General features: G+C 35.2%; 1 protein-coding gene and 1 pseudogene across 1 annotated transcript; one reads left to right on the top strand and one right to left on the bottom strand.

Moving 5' to 3' along the window:
* Positions 1 to 1,263: 1,263 nt before the first annotated feature.
* Positions 1,264 to 4,685, bottom strand: LOC140891655 (uncharacterized; annotated as a pseudogene).
* A 9,863-nt stretch (positions 4,686 to 14,548) lies between these two features.
* On the top strand, positions 14,549 to 15,775 carry LOC140887141 (myb-related protein 308-like). Its single transcript, XM_073294204.1, has 2 exons — positions 14,549 to 14,995; positions 15,222 to 15,775. Exons 1-2 carry the CDS (start codon positions 14,733 to 14,735, stop codon positions 15,607 to 15,609), a joined length of 651 nt encoding a protein of 216 aa, XP_073150305.1. The 5' UTR covers positions 14,549 to 14,732; the 3' UTR covers positions 15,610 to 15,775.
* The last annotated feature ends 1,317 nt before the right edge of the window (positions 15,776 to 17,092 follow it).

A 17,092-nucleotide genomic window follows, 5' to 3' on the forward strand; every position in this document is an offset into this window, starting at 1 on the left:
ATGGGATTTGAGTGGGTCGATTGTAACTGTTTGACTTGCGGTTAGTCTAGGCATTTTCCTAGGATTGACCTAGTTAGTCAGTGGACTAAGATAGTGCCAGCAATGAGTGGACTCATCTAGAGGCATTAAAAGTATTGTTCGATTTAGAACGTTGAGCTTTGTTCTAGGTTGTTTCCTTAGAACAGTAAGTTGTTTGACTTTTGTTAGGTTGAGACTTGTGATGATGGGTTTTCATCCAGGTCCAGTATATGCCGAGAGTTTTGGGCTATGACCATGACTAGACGTGATGGAGCGCGACCCTATGCCAGCGTTACCTGGGAGCCTTTGTGCTTCCGGATTGGCGGTGGGAAGGCTACTCCGACTAGGGATTTGGTAGCACTCACGACAGGGTATGACCTTGGATTAAGATATCCGGTTTGATATCGATGGTTCGATATCGTCTGGTGTGCCAGAGATATAGTTTGAGTGTTCTGCTATGGGAACCAGTCATGGAGGGATTTTCTTGACAAGTGTGTACTCTGAGCAGATAGGTTTTAACCTTTGAATTACTGCTAGACGTGTGAATCTAGTAGGAGGAAGGATTTCTACCAGCGATGACTAGAGGTTGTCATCAGAGTTGTGGTTAGAGCTTCCCTGTGATAGGAATCATCCAAGAACTTGGATGGGATGCTGTTTTAAGATTTCAACTCGAATACGAGGACTACTCCGTGATGATTGGCTTCATCAGTATTGGATTATATCAGATGTTGAGGATTGTACAAGACTATTTGAGATGTGAGGGAAGCGTGGCCTATGACCGAGAAACCTTGATGATTTTCCAGGTGGCTTATCGTGGTAAGCTACCTTAGTCTTAAATTGTTGTACAGTCTTAACAAGGAATATGATCAGGAGAATGTTCGGAGATTGTAAGAATCTTGGAGATTCGTTAGTTATGATTGTGAATTTGACGAATCGTGATGTTCATCCTGAATGAACGAGGCAAGGATAGTGAGTACACTGTTTGCGCTAAGCAATGTTTTCATAACCGGACCGGTGATCGAAGCGGTCGACCACTAAAAAACGGTTCAACCGGTTTGACCGGACGGTTCAACCGGATTAATAAAAATTAATATTATATTTATTTTATATAGTAAATAAAATTTTAATATATTTATTATTAATTATTTCATAGGTTTTACTAAAATTTTAAATTGAAAACTTCAAAAAATATCCAATTAAAAATCACATTTCTAATTCTAAAGTTCACACTCCAAATTATACATAACATACAGTCGAATGCTAATGACCAAATTTAATTCCCAACAAAACAAGTTTAATTAAACAAGTTACAAAAGTTTCAAACATAAAGTTTAAATTCATAATAAATATATATGACTTAATATCTTTCAACTTTCAAGTTGCTTCCCTTGCCGCCCATGTCGCATCCAACTCTTGAAGTGTTCTTTCATAATCATTATTATCTTCATCAACACCATCAAAAAGTTCATCCAATTCCAAAGAAGGAGCTTCTTGCATTTCACCAACAACTTTATCTAAATCTACGAAAAATACAAACACAAATGCTTATGAAACGAAAGTAAAAAATATTTTAAACAATTCACCTTCTTAACAATTAAGATATTAACCAAGCAATAATTATATTAGTAGACTACTTGATAAAAATAAAGAAAACAAAATTCACCTTCTTTTTCATGAGCATTTTTTGGAAGAGCTTCCTCACCATAAAGCATATCATCAAACTCATCTATGTCTAGAATAGGTGAAAAGTTTTCTTCTTCTTCCATAACCCAAAAGTCGGTTTTATCAATACTCTCATAATCAATGGGATCTTGACAATTCTTTTGGTTATCAAGCCTATAATATTAATTAAAAAAACAAAACAAACAATGATTCTAAATTTTTAGAATTCTAACTAAAACTTGAAAGAATAAGTTTAGTAAAAACAAAAACTATCACCTTTCTTTTAAGCGCAAGTTGTAATGGACAAATACAAGATCATTTAATCTTTGATGCTCCAACCTATTCCTTTTCTTTGTATGTATTCTCTCGAACACGCTCCAATTTCTTTCACATTCCGAAGAAGAAGAAGTTTGGCTTAAAATCTTAATAGCCAAATTTTGTATATTTGGAGCACTACATCCAAAAACTCTCCACCATTCATCTACAATAAAGTTTAAAACAATGAGTAAAAAATCTAAGAAGTATCACATAAATAACATGTAAAATAAATAACACATACTCGGTTGCATAATCTTTGATGAATCTAAAGCAAGTTGTCGAGCAAAACTTCCTAATCTATCTTGATAAATGGATACTTCATCAATGCACTTTCTTTGAATAGTTTTTTCCCTAATTAAGGTATTGGCCATCTCCACAAAGCCATCCATAATCTCTTTTTTAGTGCACATATTAACCTTTTCATATGCAAAAGCAGGGTTCAAGAGATATGCTGCTGCATGAATATCTCGTCGAAGTTGTTTGTCCCATCTTGTCTTGATAATACTAGTGAAAGGCTTGTACAATTTCTTTTTATTCTTAAAGATATTCTTTATTGCTTTCTTTGCCCTGTACATTTTGTCATAGACATAACCAATGGAAGGCCTTCGATCGGTATCCATTATACGCAACATACGTATTAGTGGAGCAATAACTCCAACTATAACCGTACAATCATTCCAAAACCTTGAATCAAAAACCACGGCCACAGCAGCACTTGCTTTTTTGTCTTTAAAATATCGAGAATCCTTAAATGTCTTACTAGTGAAAAAGCCTTGCAAATCATGTTGATGTTCAAGGATACTCTTCAATGCAATGAATGTGGTAGCAAAACGAGTTGGCCCTGGACGTACAATCTTAGTCCATCCTTCTCTCTTTCTCAACCATGCCAACAAAAATCCATGATTGTAAACGAATTTTTTTACCAAAGAAGCTTTTTTTGCAAGATTACTAACAAAATCCATTTTACCAATATCACCAAGAATCAAATTCAAACAATGTGCAACACAAGGTGACCATTTGATAGAGGGATATTTATTATGTAGCAAAACACCGGCAGCTTTATAGTTGGCTCCATTATCAGTTACCAAATGAATGACATTATTTGGTCCAACCCATTAAACTAACTCAACAAATAGATTGCAAATTGTGGTTGCATCTTTCACAACATCAGAAGCATCAATAGATCTCACAAATGTTGTTCCTCTCTTGCAATACACTATAAAGTTTATAAGCTGTCTATTTGACCGATCTTGCCAACCATCAGCCATAATAGTGCAACATTTTTCTTCCCAAACACTTCGATAACTATTAACTAACAGCTAAACTTCCTTTTTCATGCTTCCTAATAAATTTATCCGTAATTGATTATATTTTGGTGCTTTATAACCAGGACCAACAGTAGCAATAGCATCCACCATTTTTTGAAAATAAACAGAATTCACGGCATTGATAGGAATGCAAGTATCATAGAAAATCTAGCAATAGACATATCGACATTAAGTAAAGCTTCTTTACTTACTAGAGCACTTTTGATAGAGCGTTGTGCACCAACAGTAGTTCTTGGTGCAAAATAGTTGCTCATCTTCTCATCTTTCTTTCTCTTTCCCTTCTGAGAAGAAGCACCAAAAAAAGATTTGTCTTTCCATTTTGTTTGAGTAACTGATGGATCTGTTTCCTGCTCTTGATCTATCACATGAGCACCATCGATATTTTCATCTTCAAATGATGTCGGAGCTATGCTTTTTTCTTCAAAGGCCTTCAAAGATTGTTCCATTTGATATCTTATATCATATGAAACTTTTTTGCATGCCGTGATATCCCCTTTTCTACCAGCTAAGTGTTTTTTCATCCTATTGATCCCTCCACCCCTCCACACATTATTGCAATGCAAACAAGTCCAACTTTTTCTCCCATCAGCACCCACATCCTCTTTAAAATGAGCCCATGCTGGATCGTTTTTGGTTCTTAATGATGAAATAGAATTAGCTGTGGAACTAGATTGCTGACAACTTATTGATGAATCCATCTATACAAAAAAAAAGTAGTTAATGACAATGAATCGATTATTACGTGAATTATAGTATGCTATTACTTAATCTCCAAAAATCAACTAATATCCCGTAAAATCTTAATTCATAAGTAATCATCCTGCCTATTTTCGAAACAATCCAAAGTCCAGAGTTCAAATTCCAAACTCCAAATTCCAATTTCTAAATTCTAATTGATAATAAATAATAAATAAAATAAAAGAAAAACCGTATGCCATATAAATAAATAAGAAACAAGTTAACAAAGTACAAACAAAGAAAGAGCCGTATGCCTCCAACCTCCAAATTCCTAAATCCAAATTATAATTGATAATAAACAAATAAATAAATAAGAAGAAAAACAAGAAGACCCGTTTGCCAAATTCATATAAATTGAAGAAACGATATGTTACAAAACTACGAAAGTTACCGTTGTCAAAGCAGGGGTTGAGAAATCTCAAATATATGGCAGCGATAGAAAGTAGGAATCAAAATTTGTCCGAATATGATCTCAATTTACCATCATGACCGACGGACGGCGGTGTATCTGGCGGTCTTGAAGTTCATAGTTGGGGATCGGAACTTGGAGAGAATAGAAAAAAAAAAAAAAAAGAAGAAGAAGAAGACGGCTGAATGTTTGTTGAAAATTGAAACGTGAAAATTGAAATCTGAATAAACAAAAACCCTATGTCAGGCCGCCGGTTCCCGGTTGAACCGGTTGAACCGGCCGGTCCGGTCCGGTTTCACAAACACTGGCGCTAAGTACTGTCTGATATTTTCAGAAATTGAGCGTAGGATTTTCCATGGGATGGAAATGAGCTTAGTTTATCTTGATGATTGCCTTGGGTGAACAAGACAACGATTGGTAGTGCTAAGGTGGCACATGATTTGTGCTAATGACTACTAGTGGTTATTGGCTAACTCTGTCGGAGTTAGGTTGATTAAGTTCAGTATACGTGGCAGCTGCCAGTAGTAAGGCACGAGATTGTGTCGATAGACTACTAATAGCTATTGAATGGATTATCAATTATGGGTGTGTTGAAACCAGAGCGAACTGAGTATTCCAAGTGTTTGGAAATAGTTCTTCGTGGCAGCTGAGTCATGGTTATTGAATGAGCCACGTAGGTTTAGATGATCAGCGATTGTTTGATCGGACAAGTGCGAGCATCAGTAGTTCGACGAGATCGATAGGGTAAATCCAATCAGTGATGATTTGGATATAACAATCGAGAATACTTGGGATAGTATTTTGTCGCTTAGTGCTTAGGAGATGAGTACTTGGTACAGTCTCGGAGTAGGTGATGCTTTGGAGTCCATAGGTTTGCCAGAGATGAATATACCGGAAGATTTCAATTGACTTGTATGGTCAAGTTAGGTGTTAACTTGACAGGAGAAACATGCGAGTGAATTGGTAGTTCTTCAGGACAGTGTTCTTGTGATGATGTCTTAGTATACCGTTGTGTTTGAGATCAACGAGAATTGTGTACTCGTATGGACATCAGTGGATGATCGTGAGATGTGACATTAGCTGGGATCTAGTTCTCGAGATCCAGCAGGTGGTGTCACTAATCTTTCAGCGAGTGATGTGCGATATATCTGAAGTGACTGAGATAGTCAAGAATTGACTTAGTAGCCTACGTGGTTTGCCTTTGAGATCGAAGATTTCGCAAGATCGTGATGAATCGAATTTGTTCTTTCGAGTCAGCGAGTCACATCCATACAGACTGTTTGTCAAAGATATTGCGTTTTAGCAATGAACGACAATCAGAGATGTTTTGGGTGACAAGTTACTTCGAGCATAAGTGTTTTCCCCGGAGCGACAACGGAATAGATGAATTAGTCTTTTCAGCGCTAAGGCTGATGCCTTCAGCAAAAAGGAATGATTTGACTCTGGAGGATTTGTTGGGATTTAGTTTCCAGGATCTTTATGTTCAACCTTGGGAAGTTGGGACGAGCGATGATGGTATCACTAGAGACTTCGAGTTGAGTTATATCATACGCATGTAACTGTCGAGTGTCGAGATGGAACAGGAAGCATTTCCATATGTCTGTGTATTATGAAATGTCCCACTTGAGCATACTGGTGGGAGCTTGCCTTAGTTTTGATGTGTGCACAGTGATTGTGAGTATGTATAACTAGCAGGAGGATGTCTATCGATTGAATTCGTGGGTGAAAAACCTATGGTCGAGATGATGTAGATCATCAGAGGTGTGATAACTTCTATTGCAATGTATGCGTGACTTCGCAGGCCGATGGTTAGAAGATGACTTAGTGTCATTATCGGTGAGCGATGATAGTTTTCATCAGGGCACAGTGTTGAGTTATACTAAGAAACATGAACTGTGATTGGTACTAGACTGGATGGTCTGAGTTCCCAGTAATTGCTCGGTAAGCTCGTTTGCTTCGGTGGAGCATGGGATGGATGATCAGTTTGGAATCACGTTAAGCAGTTATGTTGGAGTATAGCTTTGGGTCAACAAGATTCTCTTGAGAAGAAATTCGGGTTTTATTGTGTCAATACAGTGTTGGGATTAGTGTTTCCTGACTAGAGGTGTTGAGCACTGAAAAGTTTTGGAACCATTAGATGGTTAGATCGAGTTTCGGTTAGTGATTCGACGAATGTCATAAACCAGTCAGGTTATGACTTGGTCTTCGTCAGTTTAAGATTTTACTTGGGATGATGATCTCGATCAAGCGGGTATTTGTATCCTTCGTGGGCAGTGAGATCGTGGTCAATATGGAAGACGTATCAGTGTTGTGATACATTAGTGCCGAGGAAGTTTGAATGTCAACCAGCAGCGCAGTAATCTTCAGTTGGGAGGATATTAATGCGGTGCACCATTAATGGATGCTTACAGGGAATTTGACAAGAGTCTGAGTTTGTCGGAAGCTATTTTGACCAGACACTCAGGAAAAGGTTTTTAGTACGTTCTCGAGATTTATCCTAGATTTCGAGGACGAAATCTTTTAAGGGGGGGAGAATTTAGTGACCCGTATTCGAAATTAACGATTAATGCATAATTAATCGTGTAATAATGTTTAGATTAAGTAAAACATGATTAATGAAATTCTAAATGGATTAATGGAGTCCAGAAATGGATTCAGGACACTAAAAAATGGTGGGTAAGGTTCGGAAGGTTCGGACGCTCCGAACCTGAGTTCGGAGGATCCGAACATGGGCGGAGGCAGGCTTCGGAGGCTCTGAAGGCTTCGGACGATCCGAAGAGTAGCCCAGCCAGCTGTCCTGAAACATTATGTCATCGGTGACATCATAGGGGTGACTTTCGACTATCCGAAGAGGCAGTTCGGACCATCCGAACAGTGTTCGGGATAGGTGCATGGTTGCATGCGATTGGATTGACACGTGGCGGAGATCGGACGATCCGATGAGACGATCGGACGGCCCGAAGCAGTTCGGACGTTCCGAAGGCTAGTTCGGACGATCCGAACTTGTTCTATAAATATGAGGTCCGAGCTCCTCATTTGTGCAAATTCCAAAATCATCTCCTTCGCCCACGTGGCTTTATTTTAGGGCTTTGGGTACTCTTATTTTAGAGTTGGAGAAGGGAAAATATTCTAGCATAGTCAGACAGTGTCTGACATAGTAGCGGAGCGGTGCTCGTGTAGCAGAGCAGTGCTCAAGGCTGTGGAGCTGCAGCAGGGGTGTGCCCTTAGTTGCAGGATAGTCGCCATCAGTGGGCTGGCGACGGACGCAGATATAGCTATGGTTTCCTTAAATTATTTAGGAGTATGCAATAGCTTAGTTAAAGCTTTTAGAGCTTAATTAATGATGCATGGATATTTGCATTGTAGAGTTGATGATAGGCTTGGAATCTAGAGTGGGACTGCTAGGACTGCCTGTAGAAAGGTACGTAAGTACTGACTGAGATAGCCAGCGGGTTTTGCATGCTTATATGTTGCATTTGTGTGTCATATCATATTATGCCTGTACATCTTTTGAGATGAGCTATGGAGGGTCGCTCAGCCCTATTCGGACGGTTGATGTCGAACGTCCCGCGACCGACGGGTTAGCCGGCACTGGTATCTGTAAGACACGGTCTACGTCCATTGGGAATGAGCAGTGTACACAGGGTTTTCTCCCCGGGTTGTACCACTCATGTCCTAGGCACCATTACTGAGCAGTTATATATAGTTATCCCAGATATGGATATCATGTCATTTGCATGCATCATGTTTGTATGTTTTACCCGTGCTTTCGTATTGAGCTTAGAACTCATGTCCAGTCTTTTCTGTGTATCTGGACACCCCATTCGATGGGGTAGGTTTAAGTTTGAGCACCAGGAGCTTGGAGTAGCCAGTGACCAGTGAAGACAGCAAGATTAGCTGTAGGTTTTGCCCTTTAGGCTTATTTATTCGATTGTGTTGTATAATCGAATTTGTTTAACCAGTTGTATTCTGCCGGTCTGCTTTTATTTAAGTCTTCCGCAGCGATTTATTTTAATGCATGCTTAATTATGCTCTTAACTTTGATTAGGTTGTGGATCTGTGTTGGGTCGCTACAGTCATCATTTGAGTTAACTACAAGGGCATAGGACACATATTGTGGCCCATTAAAATTTATTTTTAATGTGTTATTTATATTTTTAGAAATCATTTTGTGTGTTATTTTTTGGACAAATGTTATATTAGTTTCGGTAGTCAAATTAAAAAAAATAAATAGCCCATATGTAGCCCAATTAAAAAATTAAGTAACTCATATCTCAAAATTCGGGCTTTTTCGTCCTTGTTTTTTGATAGATTTAATTCAATTTAACTTTTATTTCTATCAAATTTTAATGAAAAACTTTTTAATATTACAATAAACAAGCATATATCTTATTCATTGTTTAAATTTTATGAATTATTTTTAGTTTCTCGTTAAAAATCCTAGCCCGAGTGGATTTCGAATCCTGACTCCGTCATTGGTTAACTAGCTTTTAGAATTAAGTTATATCTAAATCCATTATGTTTATAACCAACTCAGAAGAGCCGAAAAAAGTTAAATCAAGGAGGAAATTAATACATAGGTTAGTCGAACACAATTACACAATTAGGCATGGATGTGAGAATAAGGCTGGGTACGGTACGGTATAACCGTACCAAACCATGGTATTGTATATCGTATCATACCGGTATGAAAAATTTTATACCGGTGTCATACCAAAAATTCGATATACCGAATTTTCGGTATGGAGAATTTTTATACTGGATACCGTACCGGCAATAAAAAAAATTCGGTATACCGAAATTTGTCGGTATACCGAAAAAAAACTCGGTATACCGAAAAATTTTTCGGTATACCGAGTTTTTTTTTGGTATACCGTGAAAATTTTTTTTAAAAAAATAATTCGGTATATCCGGTATACCGAAAAAAAAAATTTATATACCGATACCGATACCAAAAATTTTGGTACAGTATCACCGTATCAAAATTTTTGGTATACCGATTTTTCGGTATATTCGGTAAATTTTTCGGTACGGTATAACGGTATTTTTGGCATTTCGATATTTTTCCCCAGCCCTATGTGAGAAGAAGTCGCGTTGATTGTGATTTGAGAAAATGTGGACAACCTTGAAATTATGTGCGGGTGATAGTCTTGGGGTGGGGGCCTTTAACGTACCCAAAAAAACTCGTATATACCAAAAATTTCGGTACGGTATCGGTATCGGTATCGGTATAAAATTTTCAAATTTTCGGTATACCGAAAAAAAATCGATGTACACGGTATCGGTATGCTACCGCGTATACCGATATTTTTTTAAAAAAAAGTTTAAAAAAATCGGTATACACGATATCATACCGAATTTCTGTATTCGATATTCGGTATGGTATCGGTATGAATTTATGTCATACCAAAATTTCGGTATACCGACATGTAGGTATAACGAAATTTTCGATACGATATCGATATCGGAAATTTCGATACCGAAATTTTCAATAAGGTATGCGGTATTCGATACGGTATGCGATCTATCTAGAGGTGTCCATTCTTGTACTCGAAAGAGGAATTTTTTTTTAGGTAAAAACAAATTTTAAAAAGGTTATTTTTAAAAAAAGATTTAGAAACCAACACATCCTGTGATTTTTTGGGCTTCCACTTAACCTACTCATTGACTCTGGCTAGGTTAGATCAATTTATCACTAGTGTAGTAAATATGGAAAAAGAAGATATAAATGTTGTTATTCAACATCAAGGGGTGGACCCGAATTTGGGGCGTGGCATTTGGAAAATAGGAAGGTTAGGTAAAATAGAGGCATTAAATTCACACAAGTGGACATCCATTCTTGTTCTTTAGTTTCTTCTCCAAGTCCCACATCATCAATTAACCCTATTTGATGGGTATAGATTTAGTGTCATGTTCGTTTTTTCAGGGAAAATGGAGTTAGGTGGGGTGGGGAAATTAATTATGTGGTGATGAGTAGCCATTGATGATCATCCATGTGAATTGGTGTTTTGATATTCTAGGCATGTCACTTAGTAAACATGTCTACTCATCTCCGCTAACCGGGATGTCTGGTCATATCCATCCAAACCCAACCTAAAAAAGTCGGAACCGATTAACTCAGGGTGGGATTTTGTTCCCTTATGATTCCATCGGGGTTGCTGGTAAAAGTGCATTTCAAAATGGACAAGTGGGACGAATCAGCTAATAAGTACTTGTTGCAACCAGCGGGATGGAAAAACTCAAATCCAACCCACCTATTTTAAGTGACGAGACGAATAACCAACATAACACACCTATTTTATATGATTGGTCTTGGTCAAACCGACGCCGAATTCAATTCGACACCTCTAGTTGTTGACTTCATTTTTTTTTTAAAGAACTCAGCAATCGATCGGGTTATATATACATGTTTTATTTACGAGAAAAAAAAAGATTAAAAAAAAAAAGAAAGATGACACACTCTCCGACGGAAGTAAGAACAAAAAAAGGCTTGCCCTACTTTACCTAATCTTATATTACATCCCTAGTTTTTCGGGGAAAAGAAAGATGGAAGAGGAAGGTGAACCAAATTAAGCCCACACACAACCTCAACCAAACTCGTGTTCTTTTTCTTTTGTAATGTTTCCTTGCTTTCAACCTACTGCTCTTCTAGAAGGCCTATTAATTAAAGTAACTGATAATTATATGATTTTTCATATTATGAATCAGCAAGATTTAAATTTTTATAAAATTTATACAACCACAATTCATTATTAATTCACTTACATATATAACTTGACAATCACACATAACCGTTACCTCGACCTCATCATTACTTTATGATAATCATATATACCCACTCTTCTTCAACTACCTTCTCATTTATAGACCATAATTAATGTCATTTGTATGTCATCTTAGGCCATCTCCAACCATTACGTTATTTTGGTATAACACTAACATCAAATTCAAAACTCATCTTCAATTCATTAACTCTAAACTTTACATTAAAAGAAATATTCTTGAAATATTATCTATTATTTTATTCACAACAACTAATTTATTCCATAAAAATATTTTTAAACACCATAATTAAAATATCAATAATATCTAAAATGATTTCTATATATCAGATATTCATTAGAAATATTAATGAATTAATTAAAATCTTAAATTAAATCCAATTACATAATTGATATAATTCAAACGATTACTTTAAATAGTTAAATATTAAATTTTATTCATTTAAATAATTAAACTTATTACTTGATTTAATTTAATAATAAAATTTATTATTAAAATATATCACACATAAAAATAATATTAAGATAAAAAATTATATATAAACATTCATAGGTATCAAATTAAAATTTGATTACTTTATTCAATTACTAATATAATTCAAAACATAATTTAGTTATTTATGTAATAAATTTTTTAAAATCACAAATTTACATAATAATATAATTAAATTGCTAGTAATAAGGCTTCAAAATATTATAATACATAATTAAAATTAGAAAAAAAAAAAAGAATAACTCTAGGATATATAGTGTTTCCACTTGCTACACTGTTTCACCAAATTTGGTGCAACACTGTACCATTACACCATTCTAGCGCTAAGAATAGCGCTGGAGCTACGATTCAGGAACCAATTTACGCTAAATTGATGCCTAAATGGAGATGACCTTATGTGTTTGGACATTTTTTTTTCCGTCGCTCACAAATAAAAGAGATTGATTTCACATATATCGATAAATATTCAATTTTATAAGATCCAATTTTGGAAATAATACTCTGAGTCTTTCGTGCATGTTTTTTTTAAAATCCCATTTTCGTGCATGCTGTTAGGAACCCATTATAACCAACAAAATAGCAGTTAATGAGATGTTATAGTTAGGTCCGATGGTCCATGTTCTTTCTTGTATTTTGAGTTTACATCACATCGATCAAACAAGCAATTAATTTTAACTTGTTTATTTTGGTTTGTGATTGACCATATGAACCAAAAGGGCACACTTCCATACGTGATTTCAACATGCAATTAATTCGAAAAATGTGCGAGAACGATTATTGATACAGAGGTATATATATCAATATCATCAGTAGAATTGCCTTTCTTGATACCTTTTCATCGAGGTATATATCATCGTCCTATAAGTTTTTTAGAACGAGTCGAAGGCGTAGGCATTATCGGCGCATCGTTTTTTGAGTGGCTCGATCGTAATAAGACATCTATTGTAGATTATTCTATCCGGGCCATGAAATATATTTTAAGATTCCAACAAACGGGATGACGCAGATGGCGGTCCCAAATCAATTTCTGGTGAATATTTGGTCCATCCGCTAGTCGAGGAATATTTTCGGATGGTTAGGAAAATTTAATATATATATTGAAGTTTGATTCGAATCTTGGATGAGAAAAAAAAAAAAAAGTAGACATGTAGCACAAACTTGTATATGTGCATATTAGTGTTGTTTCAATAATTTCTTTCACCTATATATATATATATATATATATATATCTTAGGTTGCCTAAAATCTACATATTGCCTTGTACATATGTGTAGGCATGCAATACCGAGATTTTATCATTTTAGGTTTTCTAGTGGTTTTTAGTGTTGGGGAAATTTCTCAACTTCGTATTTAAATGGAAGGATTTCAAATTAAACAGTAAAGAACCACGATTAGTTGGTAGGATAATATCATGCAAAAATGCAAATTTGGTCATGTATGCTTGTCACTTTGCAATTTTGGTCCTCTATATTTTCATATTTCAGTTTTAGTCCTGCATGTTTCGATTTTTTGGCAATTTCGGTCCTTTTTATTCGAAAATGCTTACGTGGCACTGCACACGTCAGCTTCACATTAGCACTGAATTGGTGTCATGTCAGCGCCACATCGAAAAAAAGATTAAAATTGCTAAAAAAAATAAAGATAGCGGACTAAAACTGAAATCTGAAAATATAAAGGACTGAAATCACAAAGTGACAAACATATAAGACCAAAAAACAATTTTTCCCGATAATATCATCTTGATGATAATTAGTATAACTCTTCTCTTGACTCACAATAATATTTATTTAGATATTTCCGCTCTCTGAATTAATAAAATACGCAATTTGATGAAACATTTATCGCACTAGAACGTTACTAGCTAGCTAGTATCGTAGAAACCAACATGATTTTGATTTGATTTAAATTATTGATAATCCAGGAATCTAATGAATCTATATCCTTGAAATAAGTTGATTCAATTCATATACGCAGTGAAATCAACATATGTTCCATAATATATTTTTGACATAAACAAGTAAAAATTTTTCACTCAAATCAACATATATTATATAATATTTTTCATAACATAACTAATAAAAAATTTGATATTTTTTTTGCAGTGAACAGTAATACTTCAAACAAAAAAAAAATTTGTGGGTCGATTTCTTTTCACTCAAATTAGCATATATTAAACTATATTTTTTTCCATAACACAACTGACAAAAATCAAACCTTTGCAATAAAAAATAACATCTGAACATAAAAATAATATTTTACAGATCTAATCAATTCGAAGAATTGTCTCGTAAAATTGAATCGCGAGATAATCTCACGAGAATTTTTGTGCATAAAGAAACATAGGTGCATATAATATCGATTTGTTTCCTAGCTAGCTCACAAATTAATGAAATAATTGGTCTCTTGTAAGTTGTGAGATGATTTCACCATAACTCAACTTATATTTAAAATAAAAAATAATAATTTTGACATAAAAAAATAATATTGTTAAAAGATTCTTCTCATTAAAATCATAAGACTAAAAATCGTTTCACATAATTTTTTGTTTTAATTGAAATGCATCCAACCAATTTTGAGGGATAATTTATTTATATAGGTGCCCACCATCCACTCTCCGGAGACAGTCTTACCAACTCACATCTAGAAGCAATTACTTACCTTTTTCACCCCATTTCTTTATAGAGTCAAAGGCCCTTTTTTATGTGTATTAATTATTATAATAATCCACATGAACTACTCAAGTGGCCACCCTTCATTCTCAAGCACCACCAAACTTGCTTCACTTTTCATACATATATATATATACACACAAACAAACACTCTCCATCCACTATCAACAGTACCCCAAAAACATCTCTAGAAAAGTAATTAAGCCAAGAAAAAAAAAAGAGCAAAATCAAGAGACTTCTTTTCTTTTCTTTTTCCCAATCGAAAAATCAAACTGAATTCCAAATTTTAAATAAAAAGATTAATTTATAACAATCATGGGAAGGTCTCCTTGTTGCGAGAAAGCTCACACCAACAAAGGCGCATGGACTAAAGAAGAAGACGATCGTCTCATAGCTTACATCAAGGCTCACGGCGAGGGCTGCTGGCGGTCCCTCCCCAAAGCCGCCGGCCTCCTCCGCTGCGGGAAGAGCTGCCGCCTCCGATGGATCAATTACTTGAGGCCTGATCTTAAGCGTGGCAACTTCACACAAGAGGAAGATGAACTCATCATCAAACTCCATAGCCTTCTTGGTAACAAGTAAGTTCAATATAATATCCATTTTTTTTTTCATTTGAACCATGTAATAATATATAGAACATATATAATTTATGCTCAGATGGGATTTTTTTTTTTTTTTTAACGTGAAAACCCACGCCGCTATCTTTCAATGCGTTCTGAGGAAGCACTTGTACTAATGTAATAGACTGCAAACTACGCTAATCAGGTAAACCAATCAGACGGGATTTTCTTGATTTTTGTGTAGGTGGTCTCTTATTGCCGGGAAATTGCCAGGAAGAACAGATAACGAGATAAAGAATTACTGGAACACACACATAAGGAGGAGATTGATCGGCCGAGGGATCGATCCCATGACACACAGATCCATCGAAGATCCAGCACCGATTCCAGTGCTGCAAGAAAATACTAAAACCATCTCTTTTTCTCGTGCAAAATTAGATTATTATAATCAAGAACAAGATGGGAATGCCAATGGCGATGATCAGAAAGAGAGACCAGACTTGAATCTTGAGCTGCGGATAAGCCCTCCCTGCTCGCAACAGCAGCAAGAATCATTGAAGATCGGCGGGAGCAGAGATAACATCGGAAGATACGATTTTCTTGGATTGGAAAGTGGAGTTTTTGGATTATAGAAGCTTGGAGATGAAGTGAAATGGGAGAATTGGATCTTGGGATCATTTCAGGGTTTTTTTTTTTTTTTTTTTTTTTATGTGTACGTCCTTTTCCCGAAACTTCTCGTGACATGTTACAGATGATGACTTGGTAATGTAAGAGAATTAATTGGATTAACGAAAGTGATATATATATATCTCTGAAGAGTAGCAGTTGCATTTATATATGATATTTTACTACGTACGTACACTGAGATGAATATGGTGACTGTATAAATTCATGTCCGATCATTTCTTTCTTCATTTGTAGCACAATTTTAATCAGTACTCGTCATTATTTGTCCGCGCGAAAATAAAAATAAACAACGGCAAATTCCTCGTTTTTATGCTCAGGGGATTCACTACTTCGATCGATCGCTGCATTGCATTTTGTGTCATGAAAAAAAATATTTGTAAGTTCTTTTTTTAAAAAATAATTTTGTAAATTGTTCTTCCAAATCTAAATATCAAATGCAGTTTCTATATACGGGATTCACATTTACACATTAATAGATGGAAATGGTAAAGATTTGGCATAAACTCTTTACATTAATTATATTTTTGTATGTGAAATATATATGTTTAAAAAAAAAAAGTATTGATAGGTACGTAGTATAGGGATGAAAAGATAGTGAAAAAACATTTGAAAAATATTTAAAAATAATTTTATTTTTTCATTGTATTTTTTTTAATTTTTTTATTTTTTGGAAATATATATGGTGTGTTATCCAAAATATTTAAACTCAAAACGTGAATATTACAGAAATAATATTACAAGAAGAAAGAATAATCGTATAACAATTCAATAGTATAACGAATACACAAATATTAAAAAATATAAAGCAAACAAGTAAGAAAATAGTCAAGCAAACCGAGACTTGTAGCTAGTACAGTTTTCTTAAAACAGATTCGTCCCCTCCACTAGATGCTTGAGGATCAACACATACCGACGTCTGTTTCACAGGATACAACGGAAAAACCAGTAGCAAACTAAGCACAAATTCACTACTCCGGCGAACTTGAATCGTATCTTCACTTTATCACCAAAATTTAACGGAGGCCAACAAAAGAGCTAACAATATGAAATGCAAGAGAATTCTTGAGTGCGATCTTGAATAATGTGTGTATGGATTGAGAAAATGAGCACACTATTTATAGGCTTCAAAAAGCCACACCAAGAGTCATAAGATTAATTAACTCAATTAGTCTTTCATTTAACTCAAGAATGTGGAGAGCCAAAAGCCTCAAATTAATTCAAGAATGTGGAGAGCCAAAAGACACTCTCACATTCATGATCCATTATTTTCATTCAAAATTTTTATTTAAATATATTTCCAACAATCCCCCACATGAATGAAAATTGATACGAATTTTGGTAATAAAGCTCTACAGTTGAATCCTGCAAAGGATAGGTAGGTGTTATCCTTTGAACCTTCCCTTGTGAAAGCATAGTAATGTACTGGTT

This window comes from Henckelia pumila, chromosome 3, assembly GCF_033568475.1.
Source record: "Henckelia pumila isolate YLH828 chromosome 3, ASM3356847v2, whole genome shotgun sequence".
NCBI lineage: Eukaryota > Viridiplantae > Streptophyta > Magnoliopsida > Lamiales > Gesneriaceae > Henckelia > Henckelia pumila.